The sequence below is a fragment of the Eriocheir sinensis genome, chromosome 56 (assembly GCF_024679095.1).
Source record: "Eriocheir sinensis breed Jianghai 21 chromosome 56, ASM2467909v1, whole genome shotgun sequence".
Lineage (NCBI taxonomy): Eukaryota > Metazoa > Arthropoda > Malacostraca > Decapoda > Varunidae > Eriocheir > Eriocheir sinensis.
The window spans coordinates 1,442,885-1,468,824 of record NC_066564.1 but is presented as its reverse complement, the minus strand read 5'-3'; the positions used below and the strand labels follow the sequence as shown (position 1 = coordinate 1,468,824).

The 25,940-nt window shown below is 44.4% G+C and overlaps 2 protein-coding genes across 5 annotated transcripts; both read left to right on the top strand.

The window, feature by feature from the left end:
* Positions 1–275: 275 nt before the first annotated feature.
* Positions 276–8,385, top strand: LOC126984157 (nucleolar protein 58-like). The gene is made up of 9 exons (XM_050837553.1): positions 276–433; positions 965–1,041; positions 2,404–2,581; positions 3,530–3,666; positions 3,889–4,234; positions 4,613–4,897; positions 5,184–5,386; positions 5,885–6,006; positions 7,242–8,385. The coding sequence occupies exons 1-9, from the start codon at positions 389–391 to the stop codon at positions 7,466–7,468; spliced, it is 1,620 nt and encodes a 539-aa protein (XP_050693510.1). The 5' UTR covers positions 276–388; the 3' UTR covers positions 7,469–8,385.
* A 147-nt stretch (positions 8,386–8,532) lies between these two features.
* LOC126984155 (prolyl 4-hydroxylase subunit alpha-1-like) lies at positions 8,533–17,368 on the top strand. Of its 4 annotated transcripts, none has more exons than XM_050837550.1 (11): positions 8,533–9,136; positions 12,270–12,495; positions 12,613–12,779; positions 12,921–13,109; positions 13,292–13,437; positions 13,584–13,811; positions 14,209–14,453; positions 14,601–14,706; positions 14,796–14,928; positions 15,413–15,559; positions 16,199–17,368. In XM_050837550.1, exons 2-11 carry the CDS (start codon positions 12,326–12,328, stop codon positions 16,288–16,290), a joined length of 1,623 nt encoding a protein of 540 aa, XP_050693507.1. In that variant the 5' UTR covers positions 8,533–9,136; positions 12,270–12,325; the 3' UTR covers positions 16,291–17,368. The 4 variants fall into 4 exon arrangements, with proteins under 4 accessions (XP_050693507.1, XP_050693509.1, XP_050693506.1 ...); XM_050837552.1 differs by lacking the exon at positions 8,533–9,136 and adding an exon at positions 11,845–11,884; XM_050837549.1 differs by lacking the exon at positions 8,533–9,136 and adding an exon at positions 11,892–12,115.
* The last annotated feature ends 8,572 nt before the right edge of the window (positions 17,369–25,940 follow it).

Below are 25,940 nucleotides of genomic sequence, written 5' to 3'. Positions count from 1 at the left end.
TTCAACTTCAATCAACAATAAACTAGCACCATTTATTTTTAAGTATTGTTTTCTATATTTTAGGCCACTTAATGTTTCTTAATTAACTTGTAATGTATGTGGACAAAATGTTTGTTTGGGTGCCGCGCAACGGTGCCAAATTGTCGTACTCTGCCTCTTATGTTTGCCGATATCCAACCCTAAAACTGCTTTGATCACCCAGATAACTGCCTTCATATATGGTTATCGTTTAAATGGTTAATTATTGGTGTTTCTTGGCAGCAGTTGTTGGGCAGAATCCGGTAAATAGTTTAATACACGGCTCTGAGTACGATAATCTGGCTCCGTTGGTCCATGCGGCGCCACCACATGGGAGCAGCAGCGGCGGCAGAGACTGAGGGGCGACAACATGTTGGTCTTATTTGAAACCGCAGCGGGCTTTGCCGTCTTCAAGGTAAGTCATATGTTGCCTAGTTATCAGAGAACCTGCAGTGGTGGCCTCACGTCCCTGGCATTCACAGGTCTCCTCTAAATAGGCCGTTAGTGTGAGGGCCGTCTAGCACACCCCAGGCTCGGCTCCACTTGCATGCTTCTCACGGGGATAACAAGATTTTGGGTTAATTTAGAGGTTAATCTAGCTAACTGCTGCTTCTAATATACCGAGAAAATAGCACAGGTCCCCAGGCTTGTGTTGGTGGGGAGGGGGGGCTGGAGTTTTACCAAATATTACAATGGCCGATTCAGGGCATTGTTCTTCATCATATATATACGAACGAAGACCTTAGATGCAGATTTAAGCCAAAGCAAACTCACCTCCAGTGCTGTGTTAAAGTATGTTCATAGGTTTGTTTCTTCTGTTATGATTTTTTCCTTTGCGCTTCTTTCCAATTCTGTTCTGTTACTTTTTCCCAGTCGTTTTCCATACATCTGTGTGGGAGGAAACTTTAATAGTAAGTGTTGTATTAATGTTATTTTCTGTTTACAGTTGCTGGATGAAAAGAAGCTTCAGCAAGTGGATAATCTATTTGAAGACTTTGTGTCTGTAGAGAAAGCAAGTAAAGTGTAAGTTCTTTTGTGCGTTACATGTAAACTACATATAGTATTAGTAACTTTTATTTAGTACGCTTTTATTCATTATTTACATCAATGACATAGACAATGTGATAACTAGTGACATAGGTAAATTTCCGGATGACACCAAAATAGGATGCATTGTTAGGACAAGGGAGGATGCTAGATCACTGCAGGAGGATCTCAACAAACTGTCAGCTTGGTCAGAGAAATGGCAGATGAATTTTAACATCACCAAGTGTAGCGTACTAAGTGTAGGAACACGCAACCCATTACACGGGTATAGTTTAGACTCCACAGTGATAGGTAGAGCAGAGTGTGATTTGGGAGTGTTAGTGAACTCTGACCTAAAACTAAGGAAGCAATGTATTAGTGCGAGGAATAGGGTTAACAGGGTATTAGGGTTTATTAACAGGACAGTAACCAGCTTAAGTGCAGAGGTCATCCTCAGACTATTTAGTGTTAAGCCACACTTAGATTATGCTGTCCAGTTTTGGTGCCCACACTACAGAATGGACATCAACTTGCTAGAATCAGTTCAGAGGAGGATGACCAAGATGATTCAGGGACTGAGGAACCTCCCATATCAAGATAGGCTGAAACATCTCAACTTACATTCACTAGAAAGACAAAGAGTGCGGGGAGATCTGATAGAAGTATTCAAATGGGTCAAGGTTTACAACAAAGGCAATATAAGTAAAGTACTGAGAATTAGCCAGGAGGGCAGAACATGCAGTAATGGATTTAAATTAGAAAAGTATAGATTTAGGAGGGAAATAGGCAGGCATGGTTTAGTAATAGGGTGGTGGGGGAATGGAATAGACTCAGCAATCACATAGTGAGTGGAGGGACAATAAATTGTTTTAAGAGTAGACTGGATAGCTACATGGATAAGGATGACAGGTGGTAGTGGGGGAAAATCTGGAGCTGCCCTGTGTAGGCCATTCGGCCTCTTGCAGTCTCTCCGTGTTCTTGTGATATGCAATAGAAATAGAAGAGTTAGCCACTTGGTAGAGTTATGGAAATGAGAAATGGCCAATGCTTAACAAACACAAGTCAAAGGTTAAGAGGGCAGAATAACCTATTTGAAGTAATGAAGGGATTGATTGATATGTCTGGATCAATGAAGGCAGGTTACTGTTGGTGGGAATGTGTTGGAGAGTATAAGAAGGAATGCCTCTGGATGGTTTGGTCATGTGGAATGGATGGGCACTGGGAAATTGACAGAACAAAGTGTATGAGAGTGTGGGTGGAGGTGAAGAGGTTTGGTAATAGTGAGATGGATCTATGGAGTTGAAAATTTGAGTAAAGCTGGTGAGAGATTATGGTCCTAAGTCTTCCCTTCCCTTTCAGTGTCCAGCTCCAAGAGTTTAAAAAGTTTGCTGACTCTGCAGATGCTTTAGAGGCTGGAGTAGCACTTAATGAAGGGAAATTATGCAAGCCACTTAAGAAACTGCTGAAGAAGGTGTATTCACAGGAGTCTCATGAACATCTGATGGTGTGGGATGCTAAACTTGGAAATTCAATCAAGGTCAGTCCATTGTTTTCTCACGTATTTATTATATCTGTATATTTATTTTATTACTTATGCATACACCCTTTGCAGTCATACACTTGATTGCTGTAATCTTCAGATCTTTCAAAATTAGGTCTTTATTATCTTCGCAGACTGTACTTGAACCACATGAGTAATACATGCATGTAGAAACAAAAGTATATACTGCCCATGAAACACCACCTACATATGATCAGAACAGTATTATTCCAAAACCCCTCATCATAATAATTACACCTTATACAAACCCAATAGAACACATACTTACATACTGCCATTGGAAAAAGAACCCTTGGAATTCAGACTCCCAACTGTACATGAAGTTTTCCCTCCACCAGCGAGGCCTCCTTGGGTGGGACAGAGTAGTCCTTTCCCGTCTCTTCTCTGGACCATCCGTCTCTTTAACTATATAGACCAAATAAACCTTGCGGATTCTTCCATTTGCCTAAAGTGTGCCACACAACAGCTAGATCTTACTTACCTTATACTACATTCTTAACACAGCACAGACACCTATACATTTCTTCTCTTCGAGACCTGGTCTCAGCTCATGGTGATGGCAGTTAACCTGGGGTTTGCTGGGTTCCCATAAATGGGCATCCAATGGGCAGAAAAGTAAAGTATACACTGCTTGATTTGTATAGAAATTGGTTCATGCAAGTTTTCCCAAGGTAGTGTTTGTCCTACAATATAATATTATGGTGATAGCAGGTCTTGTGTTGAATAGACTATAATATACTTTAGTTGTAGTAGGTTTTGTGTTGTAGCTCTTGATGCTATTTTTATTAGGAATGGTTCATATTGAATTGATTTGATGATCATGATTTTGGAACATTTAATAAACTGATAACTCAAAAATGTTGTATCATTGACAGTCAACTGTATTCTAAAGTGAACTGTAACAGAATATTTTCCTCCCTACAGGACAAGTTGGGTGTACAATGTGTGACCAACAACAGCGTGGCAGAGCTGATGAGGTGCATCAAGTCCCAGGTTGAGGGTCTGATCCCAGGCTTGCAGGAGAAGGAGCTTTCTGCCATGTCCCTTGGCCTTGGACACAAGTAAGATATCAAACCCTCATTTGATATCTACCACAATCATTATTATTCATACTGCAAACTCATCCAATTCTGGATTTTAATATTAGATAATTTCAGTGAGATATATATATGCATGGCCTACTAGTACATATACAATGAAATTGTTTTTATGTTTAATTTGTTGATATACCAAATATCTTTTTTACAAAATTTTAATGAGAAACTGGTTGACCTCTCCAACAGCTTGGCTCGGTATAAGCTCAAGTTTTCTCCAGACAAGGTTGATACCATGGTTGTCCAGGCCATTTCACTCCTTGATGACATTGACAAGGAACTGAACAACTACACCATGAGGACAAGGGAGTGGTATGGCTGGCACTTCCCTGAGCTTGGGAAAATCCTGACTGACAACATGGCTTACATCCGAACTGTCCTGAAGATGGGCACACGAGAGAAGGCGGTAACATCAGACTTCTCAGAAATATTGTCAGAAGAACTAGATGAGAAGGTGAAGGAGGCAGCAGAAGTATCTATGGGAACAGAAATATCAGATGAGGACATAGCAAACATCAAATGTTTATGTGAGCAGGTAAGTTGGATGTTTTCTCACCATCGTTCTGAAATTTATATAATTCATATTTTCATTAGAGAGTTTAAGTAACTCAATAGTTGTGGGGAGTATAAGGAAAGGTTATCATAGATTTTATGATAATGTTTATACTAGTGATAATAAATGTCAGTGATGACAAAGTATACAAGTAACGGGATGATGAAAAAAATCCTTTGTTTACCTCAAGGAAATACTAATTATCAACAAGATAAGGAAGGGCAATGGGGGTGTTGCACCAAATGCTTATATAGGTGTTTAGTAGTGTGTACATGTATTTGTTACTGCCTATAACAAATTTGCTGAATCATACAAAGTGTTTGACTTTCATCTCTGATAACTCAATGATTACTTTTGCAGGTTCAGGAATTGACAGAGTACAGAGAGCAGCTTTATACATATCTCAAGAACAGGATGGCAGCCATTGCTCCCAATGTTACTATTCTGGTTGGAGAGTTGGTGGGGGCTCGTCTTATATCTCATGCAGGCTCTCTCATCAATCTTGCCAAGCATCCGGCTTCCACCATTCAGATTTTGGGAGCTGAGAAGGCTCTCTTCAGGGCACTCAAGACCAGGCATGCCACACCCAAATATGGTCTTCTCTATCATGCACAGCTTGTTTCACAGACCAGCACCAAAAATAAGGTATGTGAACTGGTACACACTTGTTATTCTAGTAAAAGGGACTTTTTGTGGAAGAAACTCTGGCTACGTATAGGTGACAAGATGCCAAAACAATGCAAATGCCATACTTTGTCATCTCAATGTCTTGGTACAAATTATTGCACATTTTTATAGTAAAGTGAACTAGAAATGAAAGGTTTTAGGTATATTATGGATTTTTATATATATAGTTAACTCTAAGTATTGTAGATGAACTGTTCTGGATATTATTGACAATCTTATGTAATGAAATCTTTTGTCTGAATAGGGTAAAATGTCCCGAATGTTGGCTGCCAAAGCTGCCCTGGCGTGTCGTTATGATGCTCTTGGGGAAGAGACGACAACAGAGATGGGTATTGAGAACAGATCAAAGCTCACCTCCAGAATAGCCATGCTGGAGGATGGCCACACCCATAAGATCTCAGGAATGGGGAAAACTCTTGCAAAGTTTTCCAAGTACCAAGGAGTTGGGTGAGTACTGATCTGTCATTTTTATCTTTTTTCTCTATAAGCACATATTTCCTCTTGTGATAGGCCATTTTTTGTAATTAGCATTTATGAGGACATGGCCCACTAGTATTATTGTATTGAGCCACTGCTCACCTCCCCCTATTTTTTTCCCCCCATGGCACCGGTAGACTTTCTTGGTGAGGCTTGATGGTCGGCCCCAGCCTGTTGTGGCGCCATCATTCTTGGCTTATGCTGCCCCCAAAATTCGTCTTTGATCCTCTCTTTTTAGAGAGAGAATCTAGAGTTTGGGTTGATAGGTGGTCTTCAGGACAGCATGTAGGTAGTCTTAGGCCACTCGGCAGTGACTGAAATATCCCAGCTTTTGGCGTCGGGTGGGACGCAAGCCACTCAGCCACCCATGGAACGTTCAGTGTTGCATGGCATTCAAACTGCTGTAATGGGTTTTGTTACCAGGAAATACAGGGTCCATGTAACTTTATTTCTTCACGCATCCACCAGAGAGGTGCAACAATACCATGCTGCTGCTGACACCACTCTGGGGAGCTCAACGAAACGCAAGTTTGACGAATCCTTCCAGGAAGAACCACCAAAGATGATCCAAGTAAAAGAGGAAAGCCAAGGTAAAGCCACATAAAGTTAAAAGTTTTATTTATTGCATGCTGATATTTGATATATCTACATAGCTCTGGTTAGTCTGTTTATGAATTTTTAAGTATATATCAACCATGTTATTCATGGGGATGAATTTCTGGAAAACCTGGCACTTCAAATTATGATAAATCAAAAATATCTAAAATGTGCTAGAGGGCAGGGCAGTGGGGCAGGTTTATAAGATAGGAGTGGACTTTTGTAGTCTTAGCCCCTTACCTTGTGTTTCAGCCCTTATCCCCTTCACTCCAGCGACGTTGGTGTCCGATGGGCGTCTGACGGTGCCACCGTTAGTCCTCTTCTAAACCTCTTAATCCTCTTCCAAACCTCTTAAGAGGAAATGAAAGAGGATTAAGAGGAATTTAGAGGAGGATTGAGAGGTTTAGAAGAGGATTAATCCTCTTCCATTTCCACTTGATCCTTTCCATACTGTGACGCCGACGTCTGCGTCACGGATGGAAAGGGTTAACATAACTAATTTTTCATGATCTTTGCATATTACTATTTAGTCCTTTACTTCCTAATCCATTCATAATACTAACATGACATTTCTCTTCACTTAAATTTGTCAATTTCAATCTGATGTAACAACTTAGCAGATGTCTATCCCATATTCTTCTACAATGCACAACTCTCTCTGGCACTAAACATTTTTTGCCTATCCTTAATTCAAATTCTCAACAGAAAATTTCATGTCTCATCTGTTGTTAAATCAGTTTTCTTGAGGTTTGTCATTCTGTATATTTTTTTCCCCTTCCAAGATGCTTTCTATATACAAGTGCCTTGTGTGCCCTCTTATTGAGTAGGCATCTCATGTAGAGGAGTTTGACATACACAGCTCTTTTGGACAGTAGACTAAAGGGCTTTTTTGTTTCATTAGCTCCTCTCGTCTTACAGTCATCTACCTCATAAATTCTGCAGCATTGGCCTCTATCCTCTATTGATATTTTCATGTAAACTGCACTTATGAACATGCTGACTGCATGCCTCCACTGCTCCAGTGCCCCTGCTGCACACGACTTCCTACTCTAGCTTACCCTTTTGCTCTCAAAATCCTTCAGTACACTAGTTGATCGGCATCTTCAACAGAGCTGTTGCTGTAGTGATCATTGTTTGTGACAGCCATCGGCTCTCTCTTTATTTGAAGGCCCAATCACTTTCTTGCACATTTCATCATCTTATCCCTGAAAATTTTCGTTCTCTTCAGAAGCTGCACAGACTGACACTGGAAGTGAAAAGAAAAAGAAGAAGAAGAAGAAGAAGTTGCAACAAGAGGGAGGAGACGATTCTATTGTACAAGAAGAACAAAAGATAAAGCAAGAGGCAGATGCAGCTGAGGGGGCTGAGGCCATGGAAGTTGAACAGCCAGAGAAGAAGAAAAAGAAGAAGAAGAAGAAGGTGAAGACAGAGGGAGGAGCAGAGGGTGCTGAATAGTTTAGGTAAAATATGTTCACATGAATATCAAGTGAGTTATGTAGAAGTTGACAGGAGGAAATTATTGAAGAAAGGACCTTTTAGATTTACTTGTAAATTTGAATGTTTTCATGCTCTTGATGTACAACATTTTGTTATTAGTGTGAGGATCCTTCATTCATAATCATCCTCAAACAGTAAAGAAAGGAATGCCCTGTTCCTCATTCACATAAAAGTAACTTGTTCACAGGTATGTTAACATCCTAGAAAACAAACCTTCTCAGAGTAAAAAGGTTAAAAACAAAGTTGATACTGTCTGGCTTTTCTTGGTGGCTTTGTGATGTACAGTATTTATTATCAGTGCAGCAGTGCATTGCAGGTGTATTTTCCCCATTAACAAAGTACATTTAAAAGTTAACATACAAATTAATTTCTAATCTAAATTCAATAACCTAAATGTATTACTATGTTAGGGAAAGATCATTTGAAATTTGTGATAACATTTTTTGGTCATAGAGGATAAGAACAGTACTTTTAGCAAGTATGCCTATATGATAGTTACTACATCGTGTTAAATACTGGTGCCATAAAAAATTACATTTATAATCAGAGCATGATAATCATTTTATAAGTGAAAAGTTCTTTCTTCATATTTTCCTCCAGGGGAGTGGGTGGACATGTGTGTATGCCGTGCACATCATCATTAAACACAGTGCAATTATAAGTTAACTCATACAAAACTGTTAAGAACAACACAAGTTTACTGATTGTTATTTTCAGAAAAAAAATGGTAACTGACATTTTTAACTGGAGAGCTAACACTTTTTTCATCAAGCGAGAAATTTATTATTTACTTAAATTTATAGTAGTAAATTATATGTTTTGAAGTGCAGGGTATTGCTCATGTAATTCTTAAAAATAAAAGTGATATTGGTAATTGCCTATTGTTTTTAATGTAAGTTCAAAGCATAATCATGCAGAAAGGTATGAATAGAAGTAGTATAACTTTGAAAAGAAATTTTTACAATTCCAAGTATATATTTCACACTTGTTCCTCCTGCAAATTGTAATTAACCTTGATTTACGTTCTTACTGCTGGTATGCTAGTTATCTTCAAGTTTTTAGATAAAGAAGTGTATGAGGAGCTATCTGCTCACCATATTCAGTTTCTAAATAAATTTCCCAAACTGAGTGGCATATGGTGGATTCAGGGGAGGCATAATATAGCTATCGCACACATTTGCTACCTTTTCTTGTAACAACATAATGAATTTCCTCCAGGAATAATTCAGTTTATACCTTCACATTTGTATAAGACTAAGCCCTCCAGTTGTTTCTTCTGACTCATCTTGCACGCCTCACGGATCCCACACTGACCCGCTGGTGAGTGACTGGTGCAGTGTCAATGCTAGTCTTCTGGGAACCCCAAATGGAATTAATTACATTTAGGACCCCCTAATGTATCACCTGTATTTACATATTGCATGTGACAAACCTTCCTAAATGCTGCAGGTGATTTCTACTAGCAAAGAACACTATTAGTTTGATAAATCTTATTAAATGATAATTATTTTGGGGGCCCCACAGATAATTGGGCCCCAAGCAGCTGCATGCATCACCTGTACTAAAAATGAGCCTGAACTGGGGGTGTCTCACCTGCCCACCCACTAACCCTCATCTACATCTATGGTATGTTAGGTTTATCTTGGGCTGTGTTTTATTATGACAAGTGTTACTTCAGTGAACTTTTCAATACATATTACTTATAATTGTTGAGATGTTCGATACTACATGAGAAAAAATATTTTGATTCCTTTCTGATCAGCCTCAAACTTTTTATTTTTTTTATTTTTTTTATTTTTTATTTTTTTACAAATGGCCTGTAGTGCCAGTAGGCTTTCTTGATGAGGCCTGCTGGCTTGTCCCAGCCCATTTGTGGCACAGGGAAGTGTTTATAGTGGTGCCATCTCTTGGTTCATGCTCTTCCCCAGAGCTCATCTTTGCTTTAGAGAAGGAGATGGGTTGGGACTGATGTGGCAAAGAGGTGGACAGGAATACTCATGGGAGCCAATGCCCAAATGGTCTCTATGTTTTAGAAAGAGTATACATGAACTAACCACTACCATTGAGGTTTTGTTATGGTCACTCGTTTGCCAAAACTTATGTAGTAGATGGGGAGGCGGTGGCTGAGTCGTCAGAGTAACTGCCCTGTGTTCAGGAGGACGCAAGTTCAATCCCCGCCGGGTGCCACCAAGCTGGGATTTTTCAGCCGCCGCCGAGTGGCTTAAAACTACCCACATGCTGTCCAGAAGACCACCTATCAACCCGGACTCTAGATTCTAGGATCAAAGATGAGCTCTGGGAGGGCAGCATGAGCCAATGCAAGATGGCGCCACTATAAACACTCGCCTGCGCCAGAACGGGCTGGGCCAATCATCTGGACCCACCGGAAAGAAGCCTTGGACCGACCGTCAGGATCGACCGGGAAGAAGCCTACCGGCGCAATAGGCCGCAATGTAATAAAAACAAAACAAAAAGAAAAAAAATCATGAGAGCTTCAAGGATGTGTTATGTAAGAGAGGGTAAGCCTCCACAGAAGGACAGGGAGTGTATCTAGTGCTGCAGGGAGGTAGAGAGTGCTTGCCATCTCTTGCTTTCAGCTGCATCCACTGCATAGCTCCAGTGAAAAGGCAGAGTGTAAGTCCTTCCTGCTCAGACACAGCCTCTTCCTTGTCAGGACCCTCAGAGTGCCTCCTCGGGGCACCCTTCGTAACTGTATCATGAGATACTTGGAGAGAGAATAAGCCTCCACAGCAGAACAGGGAGTACATCTAGTGGTGTAGTGAGGCAGGAGATTGCTTGCCATCTTTTGCTTTCAGCTTCACCTGATAGCCGATGATGGATAGCTCCAGCAAAAGGAAGCCAGAGTGTGTAAGTCCTTCCTTGTCAAGACCCTCAGAGTGCCTCCTCATGGCACCCTTGGTAAGTGGGTCCTTGTAGTCCCAGGCTAAGTCTCTAGAGAATCTCAGAGCAGTTTGGAGCCCCAGAGGTGTTATGTGCATGGGCCATCAGTGTGGGCACACCCTACCACTTAACTAATCCAACCCGGGTGGGTGGGGCTTGTAGCCATTGTAGGTACTTCACCTAGGAAAGGGACAACTCCACCTACAAAACTGGGCAGGTGGCATCCATGACCTGTACCTCTGAAACTTGAGCCGGGAATGAGTTAACTGGCAAGGATATGTGCAGTGGAAAGGACCTGTCTGAGGAGAGCATGTAGTTTACTGAAGATGGGATGGGGATAATAGAGATGTGCAGATGTACGTAGTGTGGACAAAGAGCAAGAGGTGTGGGATGTGTAAAGCGAAGTTCATAGAAACGGTTTGGACATGTTTTGAGAGCATAAAATTGTGATATGCTGAAGGTTTATGAGACCCAGAAACATAGACAGGATTGAGAATCACTTACGATAGAGGTGGGATGCTGTCTGTGAATGTTGTGAAAAGGATGACATGGAAACTGCCATGTGCACCCTCCTCAAGGGAAGTCCTCAAGGGCAGCAAAGCGTCAGCGCTGTGCATAGATAAGAAACAAATAAACATCTCAAATCTAATGCATGGAAAGAGGACTTTAAAGAGAAGTTCAGAAAGCATGAACGTTTTTGAGAGATTGAATGAAAGTTAGTGTAGGGAGAAGTAATGTTATGATGGTGCGAGAGAAAGTCTTTTCTCCAACATTGGCATGAATAGTAATGCTCTCTAAGCTGTAGGCCTAAAGGGGTTTAGATATCTGGGATTCATGACTGATTAGGTGGAGAGGAGGAGTAGGAGAAGAATAGATTTTGCCGACGCCGGGAACGTGTACATTGATAAAGGAAAGATAAGGATGGATGCCGGCAAAATAATTTATCCTGTAATTTCGATATTAATAACTGTATGGAAGAGAAATATCTTGTTTGGTACGAGCCAGAAAAATCAAGGATAGCCGAAGAAATGAACATGAAGAGAAACATGAATATTCAGTGAACAACTGGCTGGTTTATCTGCTGACGTCCAGTGACAACATTATGATATAAATTTAGAATAGCATAGACTCCATGCTTTTGGGTAGAAAGTTGGATATAAACAAAGTTATGAAAATTTGGTTATCACCGCACACATTTAATTGGCAGGCGAAAGAGGAAGGTCCATCAAGGGCTGCCATTGCCATTAAATTCTTAAGGACGTTTCCATAAGTCACGAGTATCTCGCATAGACACGGTCATTTTTTTTTTATTTATTTAAATGATATATTCATGTGTCGAGATTAGAAAGATTTACATCGGTTATAGTACCTTGACTCGGCCAGTACAGCATGCGACGAGTGGGTTGACACCGTTACGTTGCAGTCGAGTGATCGCAACGGTGAGGGCCGGAGGCGGAGTCACGGGACACGGGGGTGAGGAAGCGCACGGCGTCGGGAGGAGGAAGTGTGGCGGCGGCCGAGGTTCAGGGAAGTTGAAGAGTTAACGCATACTCAGGAGCCTTGGCGTGGCTGGATATTTTGTTACTTGTACTTCCTTGCATCATGTAGGTAACTGAATGAGATCCCGTTGTTTAATATTTCGGTGTGAGGTGTTTACAAAGCAGTGCTAACCACCAGACAGCGGGTACACCGAGGTGACGCAAAGTGAGTCACCCTGGGCTATCATTACAACTGTTCACTCAGTACATGCAGTGGCGGGTTTGTGGGATAAATGTCTTAGGAAGGTCGGTCAGAGTGATGTAGAGTTTAAACAACGATTAATTAAAGTCACAAAAAATTAATGTGTTCTTATTTTCAGCGGCCTGAGTGTCGCAGTGTGTAGGTGGTGTGGGCCTCAAGATCCGCCGGTGGCTGATGGCGGCCGTGGCGATGGTGAGCTGCCTCGTGGGCCTGGCCTCGGCTGGCCACGCCTTGCACACTTCCTGGATGCAACTTGAGGAGCTCTGGCACGCCGAGTACAAGACTGTGGAGCAGATAAGGGCAATCAGCCAACCTGTTGCTGAGCTCAGCGACGCGTTGCAGAGGTCAGTGGAATGCATCAGTTATGAATTTGATGAATATTTAGAAATCTTGGCCCAAGATAATGAATACTTTTTTCGTGTTTGGATACACATGTGTATGTATCTATCTGAATGTTGTAGATACATAGTGTCATGGGAGGGGCTTGTGGAAGACTCGAACTCGGGCCCGCTCCACCTTGCCTCGGAGGACCCAGCCGCCGGGTTGTCGCTTTTGCGTCACGTGGCTGAGGGCTGGACGCAGGTGGACGACGCCCTCTTCAAAGTGAAACACATCCTGCACCACATCGGTAGGAGTCTAAAGAGGGAATTAATTTCTTTAATGCATGAACAAAAGTTTACTAATGATTTTAGTTTCTACTTAAATTATTATTATAAGTTATACTCTAATTTTGTCTACTTTAATGTCTATACTTTTCCCTTTTTATCAGAACACCTGGCGTCACGGGTCGATAGGGAGGTGCTTCCGAACGCGGCTGACGTGGCGGCAGCGTCTGAGGCCGTGGCTCGCCTGGCCCACGTGTACGGCGTCAACGCCACAGCGCTGGCTGCGGGCGGCCGCCTGGTGCTGCAGGCTGTCACAGGGCACGACCACCACCACCACCACCATCTCCTCTCAGGTTATCTGCCAACATTTTTTTTTTTTTTTTTTTTTTAGTTTGTTCGAACCATGTTAACTCCTGTGAAATTTTCATTACGATAACAGTTTTATGGATACAAACTTAGAGCGTGAGTCATTTTAATGCTTTAATGCAGGTGTGTTTTGTCGTAGCTAAAATAGTATGTCACGATTCTCCAACAGTAAACGACCTCACGTCCGTCGGCTTGGTGGCTGTGAACAAGGGCTTCCTCGATGTAGGAGTCCAGTTCCTGCAGGTGGCCAAAGCACGGGCCGCGGCCTCCCAGCAGGCGCGACTCAGCAGTCTCCTGGCCACTGCTGTCAGAGTGGTGAGTGACACATCAACACAGTTACATAAATTTGGAGTTCTAATAAATAACCTAAATTCTAAACACCTAACACGTTTGTGAGGCACCTTCATATGCCTCGGCTCGCCCCTCGCCTCTGATGAGTGGCGCGTGCTCACGTGTTGCAGCATGACCACGTGCTGGCGCTGAGAGGGCCGCGCACGCTCACGCACGCGACGGCCCCAACGCCCCACGGCAGTCCACGGGAGGAGCATGGTGCAGGGGCCGAGGAGGCCGGCGTGGTGCTGGGCGTGGACTACCTACGGAGGCACGCCAACGCCTCGTGGATGCTGGAGCGGCGGCCGCTGCTGGAGCGCCTGCAGGTGGAGCGGCTGTGCAGGGGCGAGGACCTCAGGGTGAGTGCCGGTGGTGTGCCACTCTTGTTACCAGTTACATTATTATCATTGTTATTTTTTTGTCATTATTAATGTTTTTGTTATTATTATTAGTATTATTGTTATTATTAACATTATCATTACTATTATTGGGTTAATTATTGCTATTATTATTTTTATTATTATTATTATTATTATTATTATTATTATGATGATGATGATGATCATCATCTTTATCATTCATCATCGTTTTCATTATCATCCTCCTCCTCATCATAATACTGATGGAGTTGTAGCAACAGGAGCGTGAATGCTAAATTACAAAATGTCGATACACAACAACGGATAATGTAGGTATATAACACGTGGCGGCCGTTGACGTGGAAATTAAGCCGAACGTTAATCTCCACGTCGACAGGCGCCTCACGTGACGTCACGCCTGCGCTGCCGCTACGCCTCCGGGGGCAGCTCGTGGCTCTCCCTTGCGCCCCTCAAGGTGGAGCAAGCGTCCCTGGACCCGTACATCGCCGTGGTGTACGAGGTGGTGAGTCGGCGAGACGCGGCTCATCTCAGGGACAGGACGAGGAGTCGCCTGCACACTCAACACTGTCCCGTTGGAGACCCCCACGCCGCCTCCCCCGTCACCAGCTGGTCCCATGAATGGTACGTGAACGATGCTTTAGTCTTCACTGAATTTGAAATACATTAAATCTTTTGATAGTGAAGGAGACAGGTCAAGAGATTGTAAAATGAAGAAAAGATTGCCAATAGACTATTCACTGTTAAAACTATCACTTAATAAACCTGCAGTGCGAGTGTGCGGGAGACGGAGGAGGCGGCTGTGGCGGGCGTGGGGCGTCGTCTTGGTCATCTCCTCGGAGTCTCTCTTGACGACGCTGCCTCGGAGCCGTACATGGTGAGGGCGATCATGGCTGTTATGATAGAACACAGTTTGGTGATGCAGACTTCGAGAGAAGGAGAGTAATCCTTGTTTTCTGTGGGCAGGTGGTTAATCACGGATTGGGTGGAGAGTATGGCGCCCACAGGGACACCCACGGGCCCTCCAGGACGCCCCCGCAGCCCGAGGTCGGCGAGAGGCTGGCCACCGTCCTCACCCACCTGCAGGCGCCCGCACAAGGTTGGTGCCGCGCGGGAGGGAGCTTTGCGCCCAGGCTGCTAGATCGAGTCTGTTTTAAAGACAACCATAGCTTCAATCCTTTCATGGATCTTCCCTTGATTGTTATGATGAAGTTCCCTTGCATCCACATAGACGATTTAAGCGATACCTAGCAGCAGTTATCTTTTTTAAATTTTCTTAATCACTTGGTCTGAACGATTAAGGCGTGTATAAACAGATTGACATTTCAGGTTTATCAGATGTCGAATTTAAAACATTTCTCTTTGTATCAGTAAAGAATGTTAGCGAGTTTGTATTCTGAATATTCAACTACTATAAAAATGGAGTATTAGTTAATATAGGTTGATACACTTTCATTGTTTTGGTAACAATTCCATTCCCTTCACGAGATGTTATTTGCCGTCGATTTCTTTAATGATGTGAGTACTAATTTGAACGGTGCGTAAGAATTAGTGAATGTTCTCTTTTCTTTCTTCCTTGGCAGGTGGGCGCACAGTGTTCCCGTGGGTGGGCGTGGGCGTGGGCGGGACGGACGGGGCGGCGCTGGTATGGTGGAACCTTCTGGCCTCCCACGAGCACGATTTCCTCATCCGCCGAGCAGATTGCCCCGTCGTGCTGGGCCACAAGACGGGTGAGGGCTCCCCCCCCCCCTCTCTCTCTCTCTCTCTCTCTCTCTCTCTCTCTCACACACACACACACACACACACACACACACACACACACACACACACACATGCACAGCTTCCGAAACAAGAGATCCTGTTTATCTAACCATATCATCTTTTACAACGACCTTTTCTCAGTTTACAACGTAACACCCAATCACTGGATGTAATTTACCTGGAGTATCGAGAGGCATTTGATAAAGTTACGCACCATAAATTACAAAATCTAACAACTAGGTATACCAAAGGCTAGTAAAGTGGCTGAGACAACGGACGACAGACGGTAGCGATTAATGGAGCTGCCTCAGAGTGGCCACCTGACACCATATAGTGGCTTATCTCTGGACTCAATTATTGGTCCGGTACTGATCATAAATACAGATCTTTAAATGTAAGATTTTTGCGGGAGAAAAATGTACTTTTCTTTTGCTGCTAACTCAACACACAGGACCTGACTTGGGTAACGTCACGCAGGAGTAGCCTCTCCCTCACCCACCCTCGAATTGGAAGTTTGTCCGCGCAAATACTAGCCTAGCCCTCTTGAATGATGTAGCCTCCCCCTTCACACGGGTAATGAAAGTAACCGCCATTTCTTTGTGTTTCAGTACTAACCAAATGGGTGGGCTACGCGGCCCAATGGAAACGGCTGCCCTGCCCCGCCGACCCCTCCAGGAAGGTCATGTTGCCTTGGCACTGAGGGTCAAGGTCAGTGAAGGCCAACGGGGCATCATGTTTCGTACGTAGATGATGTCTCAGGGCGAGGCGAGTGGGTGGCGTCAGAGCAATATTACTTTGTGCGTTTTCGTAGTTAATGAAACGAAAAAAATAACAATTATGTCTCGTAGCTTATATGTTGCTTTGCTGTGGGAACGTTCCGTATGTAATCTTTAGTGTTGAATGTAGTAGTTAGATGAATGTGTGTAGTGTAGGCAAGTATGTTTGTAGACTAACAATTCTGCACTAGACGATGGTATAATGTATAATAGGTTTATGAAGTAAGTTGTGTGACTGTGGGGTACTTGAGACTAATGTGTGTGTGTGTGTGTGTGTGTGTGTGTGTGTGTGTGTGTAATACAGCCAAGTGTGAGCGTAAACTAACAACCTAGCACTGGACACTAGTTTAATGCATGTCAATTTATAGTGTAATTAATGTCTGTAGATAATACATATGTCTGAAAGTAATATTTGTGTGTGGCAATCAAAACCTATGTCCTTCAGCGGATATAATAATGATGCTAAGGTATTGTGTGTCTCTAGGTTATGTTTAGGTGAGTGTTAATGCCGAGTCTTGTGTTGAGTAAGTTCGGCACGCGGGGTAAATAAAACAAGATTGCGAGCCACCATTCTTAACTCCCTCACTCCCCCCTGCGTCTCGTGGATATGACTCGTCCCTCGCTGGTGATGCTGAGGTAACTTTTGTGTGTCTGTAGGTAATGGTTGGGTGACTAGGTGCTGAGGTTTGTGTTGAGTAAGCACGCGGGGGAAATAAAAATGCGAGCCATCATTCTTGACTCTCTCACTCCCTCCTGCGTCTCGTGGATATGACTCGTCCCTCGCCGGCCTCTCCCTCTTCGTCCCCAACCACTGGAGTGAATAATAACATGTGGGGCTCAGAGGGACAATATTGGGTATCGATTAAGTTGGTAGAGGGATATCGGGCCCGCACAACCCGCCTCCTTAGCCCGGTCTGCAACGTGGAAGGAACGGAGGTTGATGCCGCGAGTCTGGCCTCACCTTCCCGCTCGTTGGGTGTTTTTCTTCCTTGGGTCTGGAAATAAACAGTGTCCTCGCTGGATTTACCTTCTTTGGGTGTTTTTTCTTCATCCTTGAGTCTGGAAGTAAACAGTGTGTTATTTGAGTTTACCTTCCGCCTCCTTCGTTGTCTAGGGGAAGAATAAATGACGATGATATAAAATTAAAAAAAGGGTCAACTTGTCGGAGGTAATTACAGTAGCCATTCCGCGATTTTCTGGCCTGACATTTTTGTTCTTTGGGTGTTTTTTCTTCTTCCTTGATTCTGGAACCAACTTGAATGCCGCCCTTTACTTGTTGCGTACTTAATATAAACTTGAGTGGAATATCATACCTTGCGTGAATTCAACTTGAGTGGCGTCCTTTTTTTTTGGTTTTTGTTGCATACGTTAATTTTTTCTCCTTAATCTTGAGTAAATATTCTGCCTTGCTCGGAATCATCTTAAGGATCTCGTCGTTTTTTTTTGTTGTTTGCTCAATTTTCTCTCTCCGGAACCTTAGGTAAAAAAATAAAAAAAAACACTAGGATGCCTCTCCCGGAACCAACTTGAACGCCGCCGCCCTTTACTTGTTGCGTACATAATATAATCTCTCCGGAATCTTACAGCAAAATATTATGCCTTGCGCGGATTCAACTTGAGTGCCCCGTCGTTTAGGGGGGAAAAATAAAGGAAGGAAAAAGAGAATGTACGCGTCTGTGAGCCTGTGAGGTGAGGCCGGAGGGGAAGAGGGACGTGGGAGGAGGCGCCGCAGCAGCAGTCACTGTCTTCATCTTGATCCACACAAGGTGAAACTAAAGAAGATGTGGCGGGGGGAAGAGAGAGAGAGAGAGAGAGAGAGAGAGAGAGAGAGAGAGAGAGAGAGAGAGAGAGAGAGAAAAGAAAAGAAAAGAGAAGAGAGGAGGAAGAAAGAAAAAGAAAAGAAAGAAAGAATGAATGAATGAATAAGAGAAAGGAAGAGAGGAAGGAAGGAAAAAAGACAAGGAAAGAAGAAAGAAGAAATGAGAGAGAGAGAGAGAGAGAGAGAGAGAGAGAGAGAGAGAGAGAGAGAGAGAGAGAGAGGCCTTTGTGGGGGTTCATCCATGCTATTACGTATACCTCTGTTCTCTCTCTCTCTCTCTCTCTCTCTCTCTCTCTCTCAGCTAGGCCTAAGGAAAGAGCTCATAGTGGTGCCGTTTGTGTGTGTATATATGTGTGTGTGTGTGTGTGTGTGTGTGAATAGTGTTCCTCTGAGTGTTGGGACTTTTTTTATGGAAGAGAGAGAGAGAGAGAGAGAGAGAGAGAGAGAGAGAGAGAGAGAGAGAGAGAGAGAAATAGGAACAACAACAACAGCAACAACAAAAAAAAAACAAAAAAAAAATGGAATGCAATCTACCGGCAAACTCCCTCGGTCAGCGAATTGCCAGGTACGGTCACGTCTATCCTTTGGTGGTGGAGAGATGAGAGCTTACGGTACCTTCGAGTAATGAGATCACGTGTATTTATATGAATTTGTTACTTCGAACATCTGCACCAACCATATGTGTATGTGTGTGTGTGTATGTGTGTGTGTGTGTGTGTGTGTGTGTGTGTGTGTTGCTCCTCACTGTAGTACTCCTCACTCCTCCTCTGGACGCCTCCCTACTGCTGGAAGCCCGAGTGATACTGTTTGAAAATCCTGCCAGGCCCGCCAAGCCAAGGTGCACACACGCGACGTTTTGTTTTGGTCCCGTGAAAAGTGCAGTCACAGCCAAGGAACATTTTTTCAAGCCATTTATGAACGTATCCAGCCAGCTGCCTCCTCCTCCTCCTCCTCTCCGTTTTCTCCATCTCCTCCACCTTCTCCTAATCGGGGGTTGTGTCCTGTCTCCCGGGCTCTGTTCCCTTCTCCTATAAGTCCTTCCCCTTCTGTCTCTCTCCGGCATATGACCACAGATGTTGCGCCGACTAAACGAAACTTTTCCACCTTCTCCTTCTCATTTTCCTTTTCCTCCACCGCCTCAGAAGTATAAGAGTGATCCCCCAAGATCTCCTTTGTGCGGGGTGTCAGCTCACCGTAGGCTGTCGGAATGTATAATGAGGAGTGCCTTTATCCCTCTCCCGCCCGCGGTAAATTAATGTGTTTTTGGCCGAGGCAGAGGAGGAGGAGGAGGACTTGCCGGAGTTATGGCGTGCCTTCTGATGGCCGGCCGCCTGGTGCACTTGTTGCTTGCCTGAGTGCTGCGTTGCCACGTTTCCAACCACGGAGGCACGGCAAGCATCCTGAGGGAGATAGAGGTGGGAGGGAGGAGGAGGAAGAGGGTGCGGGGAGGGAACAGGAGAGGTTGAGCGAATAATGGGAGATTGCCATTGCTTTTGGGTTGGCAGAAGACCTAAAGACTTGAGGTTATGTCGAAACTAAATGAGGGAAGAAAATGAATAGAGGAAATAAAGGAAAAGGAGGAGCGATAGGAAGAGTAGTCAGAATAGGAAAGAGGAGGAGGAAGTGGAAGAAGGAAGTATGAAAGAGAAGTATATAAGGAAGCAAAAAAATAAACGAAACAGAGGGAAAGGAAGAGTGATGGGAAGGGCAATTAGAATGGGAATATAAAGAAGAGGAGGAGGAGGAGGAAATTAAAGAAGGAAGGAAAAAAGAGAAGAATGGCTTAAGAGGCGGAAGTGTGGGCCAGACAGGGTCATCCTCGGATCAGGTGTGAGAGGCATTCGCTTACCTGGAGGGCTTTTCTTTTTTATTGGCGGGCTTTTTTTTTATTATTGTTTACTTTTTTTGTGCCCTTGAGCTGTCTCCTTTAGTGTAAAAAACCTGCTCACCTGCTCGTCTCTGAAACACGGAAGAATACCTGAGCAAACTTAATTATCATACGTCCGGCCTTCAGGTATTGGCGGCGTGCATGTGTGTGTGTGTGTGTGTGTGTGTCTCTCGTCGCGTGTAATTATGTTAATGTTTGTGTGTTTCCATTAGAAGGCTGCATTCGAGTCGCCAGCAATTTCCTATTTTCCGTGTATTTATTTGTGTCTAGGTATTTCCCTGCGTGTTGTCCGTCCGCTTTAATGTTATGGCTTTAAAGTGTGGGTTATTGCGTTGTCTTGTTTGAGGCGAGTGTGTGTGTGTATTGCTGAGTGTTGTGTCTTGCAGGGCCGGGCGGATGTCACTCGAGAGAAGGCACTGTGGGAGGCTCAAGACACCCTTAAGTCACAACAACCATGCAGAAAGTCGTGTGAACCGGAAGGACTCTGCCTCCACCCCTTCCAGCCACGACACTTCGATGGAACGTCCCCTGCTATCCAACTCTACCGCGCCATCCTCGTTCTTTCATGAGGGGATTGATGGAGCTTCCCCTCGTCTTCCCCTACCCAAGTAAGTGGCCATTAACTAACGTATGAACTTTCCCTCTCTTATATGCATTGTTGATAAAGGTGTGTCGTGGTGGCTATGATGAGGGGGTCGTGTTATTGTTGCTGGGAATTTGTCGTGAGAGGCCGGTGCGTCAGACTATAGAAGGGGCGAAGAACTGTTTTCCTTCTCTTTAAAGCTTCGCGATGAGTTTGTATGAACACGTCTGATGGAAGGGACTTGTTGCTGGGAATGTGTATAGTGAAGAAGTCAGGCTACTAGGCTATATAAAAGGCGAAGAACGTTTTGCGCTTGTGGGACTGTGTATTGTGAAGTCAGGCTGTTTTACTAGGCTATATAAGAGCTTGTATGCATTATTAACTCTTGAGAACACGTCTGATGGGAGGGTCGTGTTGCTGGAAATCTGTATAGTGAAGGCAGGCTGTTTTGACTAGGCTATATAAGAGCTTGTATGCATTATTAACTCTTGAGAGCATGTCTGATGGGAGGTACATGTTGGTGCTGTCGCCGGGAGTGTGTAGTGAAGAAGTCAGGCCGAGGTAAGCGGAAGGGACGGACAACACGAGGAAAATGGTGAAATATATCCCAGTTGTCCCATTCGCCTCCTGGCTTCTCAGTGTTACCAACTGCCCTAGGCCTTGGCTGTCCCACGCTGGTATGAATGAAAATAAACGAGCATCCATTTCAAGTTGGTAGTAGCGGCGGAAAGATAAGACAAACCCCTATTTCGTCATATAATTCACAGTAGCAAGGAAGTCTTCAAGGTACAGCCAGAAACACCGGGGAAGAGAAATAACAGCGAGCGATACCAAAGAACCATAAGCGAAGTATTTGAACATGGGTGGGTTTTCTTAGTTGTGTGTGATGTGTCCTGATTTCTCTTGCAATGTGATGGGCTTAGTGTCGTTCTCTTAAACATTGCACCGCCCAAGCACACATATTTAACCCAGTAGCTGCGGGGATCATGTTTCTTCAAGGCGAGAAAGCGAGAAAAATGAGAAAAAACATCACTCACGCAAACCATTTCATAATATATATCAACGCATTTGTGATCTGTTTATGCATCATCTGTTTTTGGGGTTTATATCATGACAAATATTTGGCCCGTCGTTGGTACACGGTAAAGCCACAAATTTGGCCCGTCGCTGCTACCGGGTTAACAAGGCTTTCGCGAAGAAATAATAAGAGAGATTAAGAGTCGTACTTTAAAACATTTCGTCGCCCAAGTTCACATATTTGACATGGCTTTCGTAGGAGCTGTAGGCCTTTCCAGGGGTAGTTTTATGGCCCTGGTGGTAGTTTGACCCTTCTTCTGTGCCATGAACCTTAAAAAACACTCACGAAGACCCGATTGATCCCCTCTTTGACCTTTAAAAATAGTTGATGTGAGAAGCGATGGTGTCTTAAAATACAGCCCTAAGTCGGTTAAAGGAATGGAGGAGGAGGAGGAGGTGTGAAGTAGGGAAGGAAAGAGGAAGAGGAGGATAAAGAGAAGAGGGAAGAAATAATGAGAGAGAGAGATTAAGTCGGCAGTAGAAGCAACAGGAGGAGAAGGAGCAGGACAGGGCAGGGCCGCGGCTCGCCTCGTGTCAGCGTGGTGTGGTGTGAGTCGCGAATAGTGTGGCGAGGTGGTGTGGGTGCTCCTCTTTAATGTATAGGGTTGCGGAGGCGGGCCACACTACACCCGCCACGCAGCCCAAACACCGACGCTTACGCTCCCTCTCGCCCCCCTCGCCCCCCTCTGGCCCCCTCGGAAGGAAGTGAGTGTAGTCCCCTAACCAGGATCAAAGCCCACGTGTGACAGGAGTCCTTCGTTGAGTGCCGTCCGTTGTGGCACCCCAAAAGGCACGCACACGCAAAAATGGCGAGGAAATGGGATGGCGGAAGTGTGGCAGAGGCGGACTCCTCGTGGCGTATATGTGTGTGTGCGTGTGTGTATGTGTGTGTGTGTGTGTGTGTGTACGGGCGTTGGTTGCTCACTCCTCCCCTCCTGCTTCTCCTCCTCTTACCACCACCACCACCACCACCTCCTCCTCCTCCTACTACTACTACTGTAGGCCACGCGAGACCCGCCCTATATACTCCTTCCCTACGCCTCCCCCCTTTCTCTCTCTCTCTCTCTCTCTCTCTCTCTCTGTGTGTGTGTGTGTGTGTGTGTGTGTGTGTGTGTGTCCCGGGTTTGTGCACAGGCCTCAAGGTTTTCACATTCATTAATCACAGGGGCGCGTGTACTTGCATGCGTGGCGGCGGGTGTGTCACTGGTGCGGCGGCGGGCGTGTAGGGGCGCCGCGCGAGGGGTTCCATTAATCACACCGCTCACCGCCAACCTTCTTTTTTTCGGGTCAGGATACAAGCTCTCCATCGGCAAATTCCAGACACCATGGGGCTGTATTACTAAACATTTCGTCGCCCAAGTTCACCTATTTGTCAAGGCTTTCCTAAGAGTTTTGGGCATTTCCGGGGGTAGTTTTATGACCCTGGTGGTAGTTTGGCCCTTCTTCTGTACCATGAACCTGAAGAAACACTCATTAGAACCCGACTGACCCCCTCTTTGACCTTTAGAAATAGCTGATGTGAGAACCGTATGTGTCTTATAATACCAACCCATATTTCCGAACTCTGATTAAAAAGGGGGAAAAAAAGTGGATTAGTGCAGTTTAGTTTTGGATTTCCGTATACTCTTTTTTTTTCCATGTGTGTCAGTTCGTTAGTAAATCAGAGGCATTTTTTCCCCCCTGCCCGTTAGCTGTTCCCTTAATTGGTACTGTTATGGATTTTTTTTTGTTAGGGGGTGCGGAGATGACCCCGGAGCCACTTGCAGCAATGGCGACGTAGGACCCAACTTTATCTATATCTCCTACCCACTTCGCATTGCCTCCGTGTTATCGTGACGGCCTGAACATTGCCACTTTGCATGTAAGGGAGTGTGTGTGTGTGTGTGTGTGTGTGTGTGTGTAGAGGTTGTAAGTCTTTGCATGGACGCGGAGAGCTGACTGGTTTTCCGATGATGTGAATGAAATAGGAGAGACTACTGGGCTCATGTAGTACGTCCATGCCTCAAGAAAAAAAAGTACATCATCGTCCCCCTTAGGTTGATTATTGAAGACCATTTTTTTGTTACGTTCATCTTATAGCGGCGAGTGTTTTCATAGTGGCGCCATCTTGCTTCCCTCATGCTACCCCTCCCCCCTCTTTTTTATTCATCCCATCCCTTTCCTTTTCTTTTCCCCCTCTTTTCTCTTACGTCACCTCCCCTTTCCCTTTCTTTCTTGCATCTTCCTTCCTTTTCTCATCCCCCTTCTTCCCTGACCTCATCGACTCTTCCTCACAAACAATTTACCGGAATCTTTTTTTTTTTTTTCATTTCCCCCCCCACCCCCCGCCACCCCGCCACCCCTCACCCCGAGCTCATTTTGTTTTGTTTCTCGTTGATTTCTTGCGTGTATGTGCTGTTTTCGATATCTTTTATTTGTGGGGGGTTTTCCTCTCAGTTTCCCTCCTCACCTGTCTTCCCATCGCACACTCCTCGGTCTTTCATCTCCTCTTTTTATGTGTCGTTTATTCTCGTTGATTTCTTGCGTGTATGTGTTGTTTTTCGTGGTCTTTTATTTGTGGTTTCTTTTTCCTCTCAGTTTCCCTCCTCAACTGTCTTCTCATCTCACACTCCTCGGTCCATCATCTCTTTTTCTTTGTCATGATTTCGCTTTCGTCGCCTTTCTTATGGTTTAATTCTCCTCAGTTAACTTCTCTCGTCTTCGCATTTCACTCTGCTCGCCCTGTAGTCCATTCTCTCTTTGCCACGTGTTTCTGTAGCGCTGCAAACAATCACTGAGTTATCCCTTTCGTTACCTGTCCTCTGATTAACCTCAAGACCATCTATATAAAGTCCCTCACACATCCTCGCATCTCATAACTTTACCCTCACCATTTTTATTATACCAAGAGTTTCTTTCTAAGTCAGTGTAATACCTCTTATGATGTCGCGTGTTTCTGTAGCGCTGCAAACAATCACTGAGTTATCCCTTTCGTTACCTGCTCCCTGACAACCTCAAGACCATCTATATACATAAAGTCCCTCCCACATTCTCGCATCTCACAACTTTACCCTCAACTATTTTTTATTATCATGTGTTTCTTTCTAATTCACTGTAATACCTCTTATAATAGACGCTACTTCCTATAGTCCTTTTCTTAGCAACTTTTCTTAACATCAAAGCACCTCTCCACCCGAAATTGACCTCCCTTTTGGCCACTCATCTTAACTTTCTCTTATAGGAGCAGTGATTAGCGAACTCTTTTTTTTTCCATTTATTTTTGCCCTTGAGATATTTCCTTTTCCATCCATTTCATATCCCACACCATCTTCATTTACCTGTATAGACCCCACATCCCACATCACCTGTTATCGCATCGCTTACCTGGCCATTTACCTGTCCAGCCAGCGCCACAAGTCTACCTGCCCCCCGTCACGTGTCACTCTCCGCCCCTACCCTGTCAAGTCTCGCTGAAAAATTCCTCCCCGTCGCCTCGCTGTAGACTTATTCCTTGGGGGAGCGAGGCCACGCAGTCCAGCCCTCAGGTGGGTTATGAGAAGCCGGACTATTGGAATTTCCCAAGCTGCTCGTGCAAGTTGGAGGAGTGGGGCGAGGAGGGGGTAAGGAAGGCGAGGGAGGGAAAAGACGAAGGAGGAAGAAGGAACTGAGAGAAGAGAAGGAGCAAGCGGCAAAATATGAGGAGAGGGAGAAGGAAAATGGGAAAGAAATGAGTGGAGTTGGGTAAGGGAGGTGAGGAAGGGAAAAGAGGAAGGAGATACGAGAGAGAAGAAGGAGGAATAATCTGAGAGAAGAGAAAAAGGAAACGGCAAAATAGAAGGAAAGGAAATTAAGAGAGTAAAGGGAGGAGGGGTAAAGGAGGCGAGGAAAGGAAAAGAGAAAAAAGGAGGAAGGAGGAAGAAGTTGAGAGAAGAGAAAGTGGAAACGGCAGAATAGAAGGAAAGGAAATTAAGAGAAAAAGGAGAAGGAAAATGAGAGAGTAAAGGGAGGATTGGGTAAAGGAGGCGAGGAAAGGAAAAGAGAAAGAAGGAGGAAGAAGAAATTGAGAAAAGAGAAAGAGGAAACAGGAAAACAGTAGGAAAGGAAATTAAGAGAAAAAGAAGAAGGAAAATGAAAAAGTAAAGGGAGGAGGGGGTAAAGCAGGCGAGGAAAGGAAAAGAGAAAAAAGGAGGAAGACGACATTGAGAGAAGAGAAACAGGAAACAGGAAA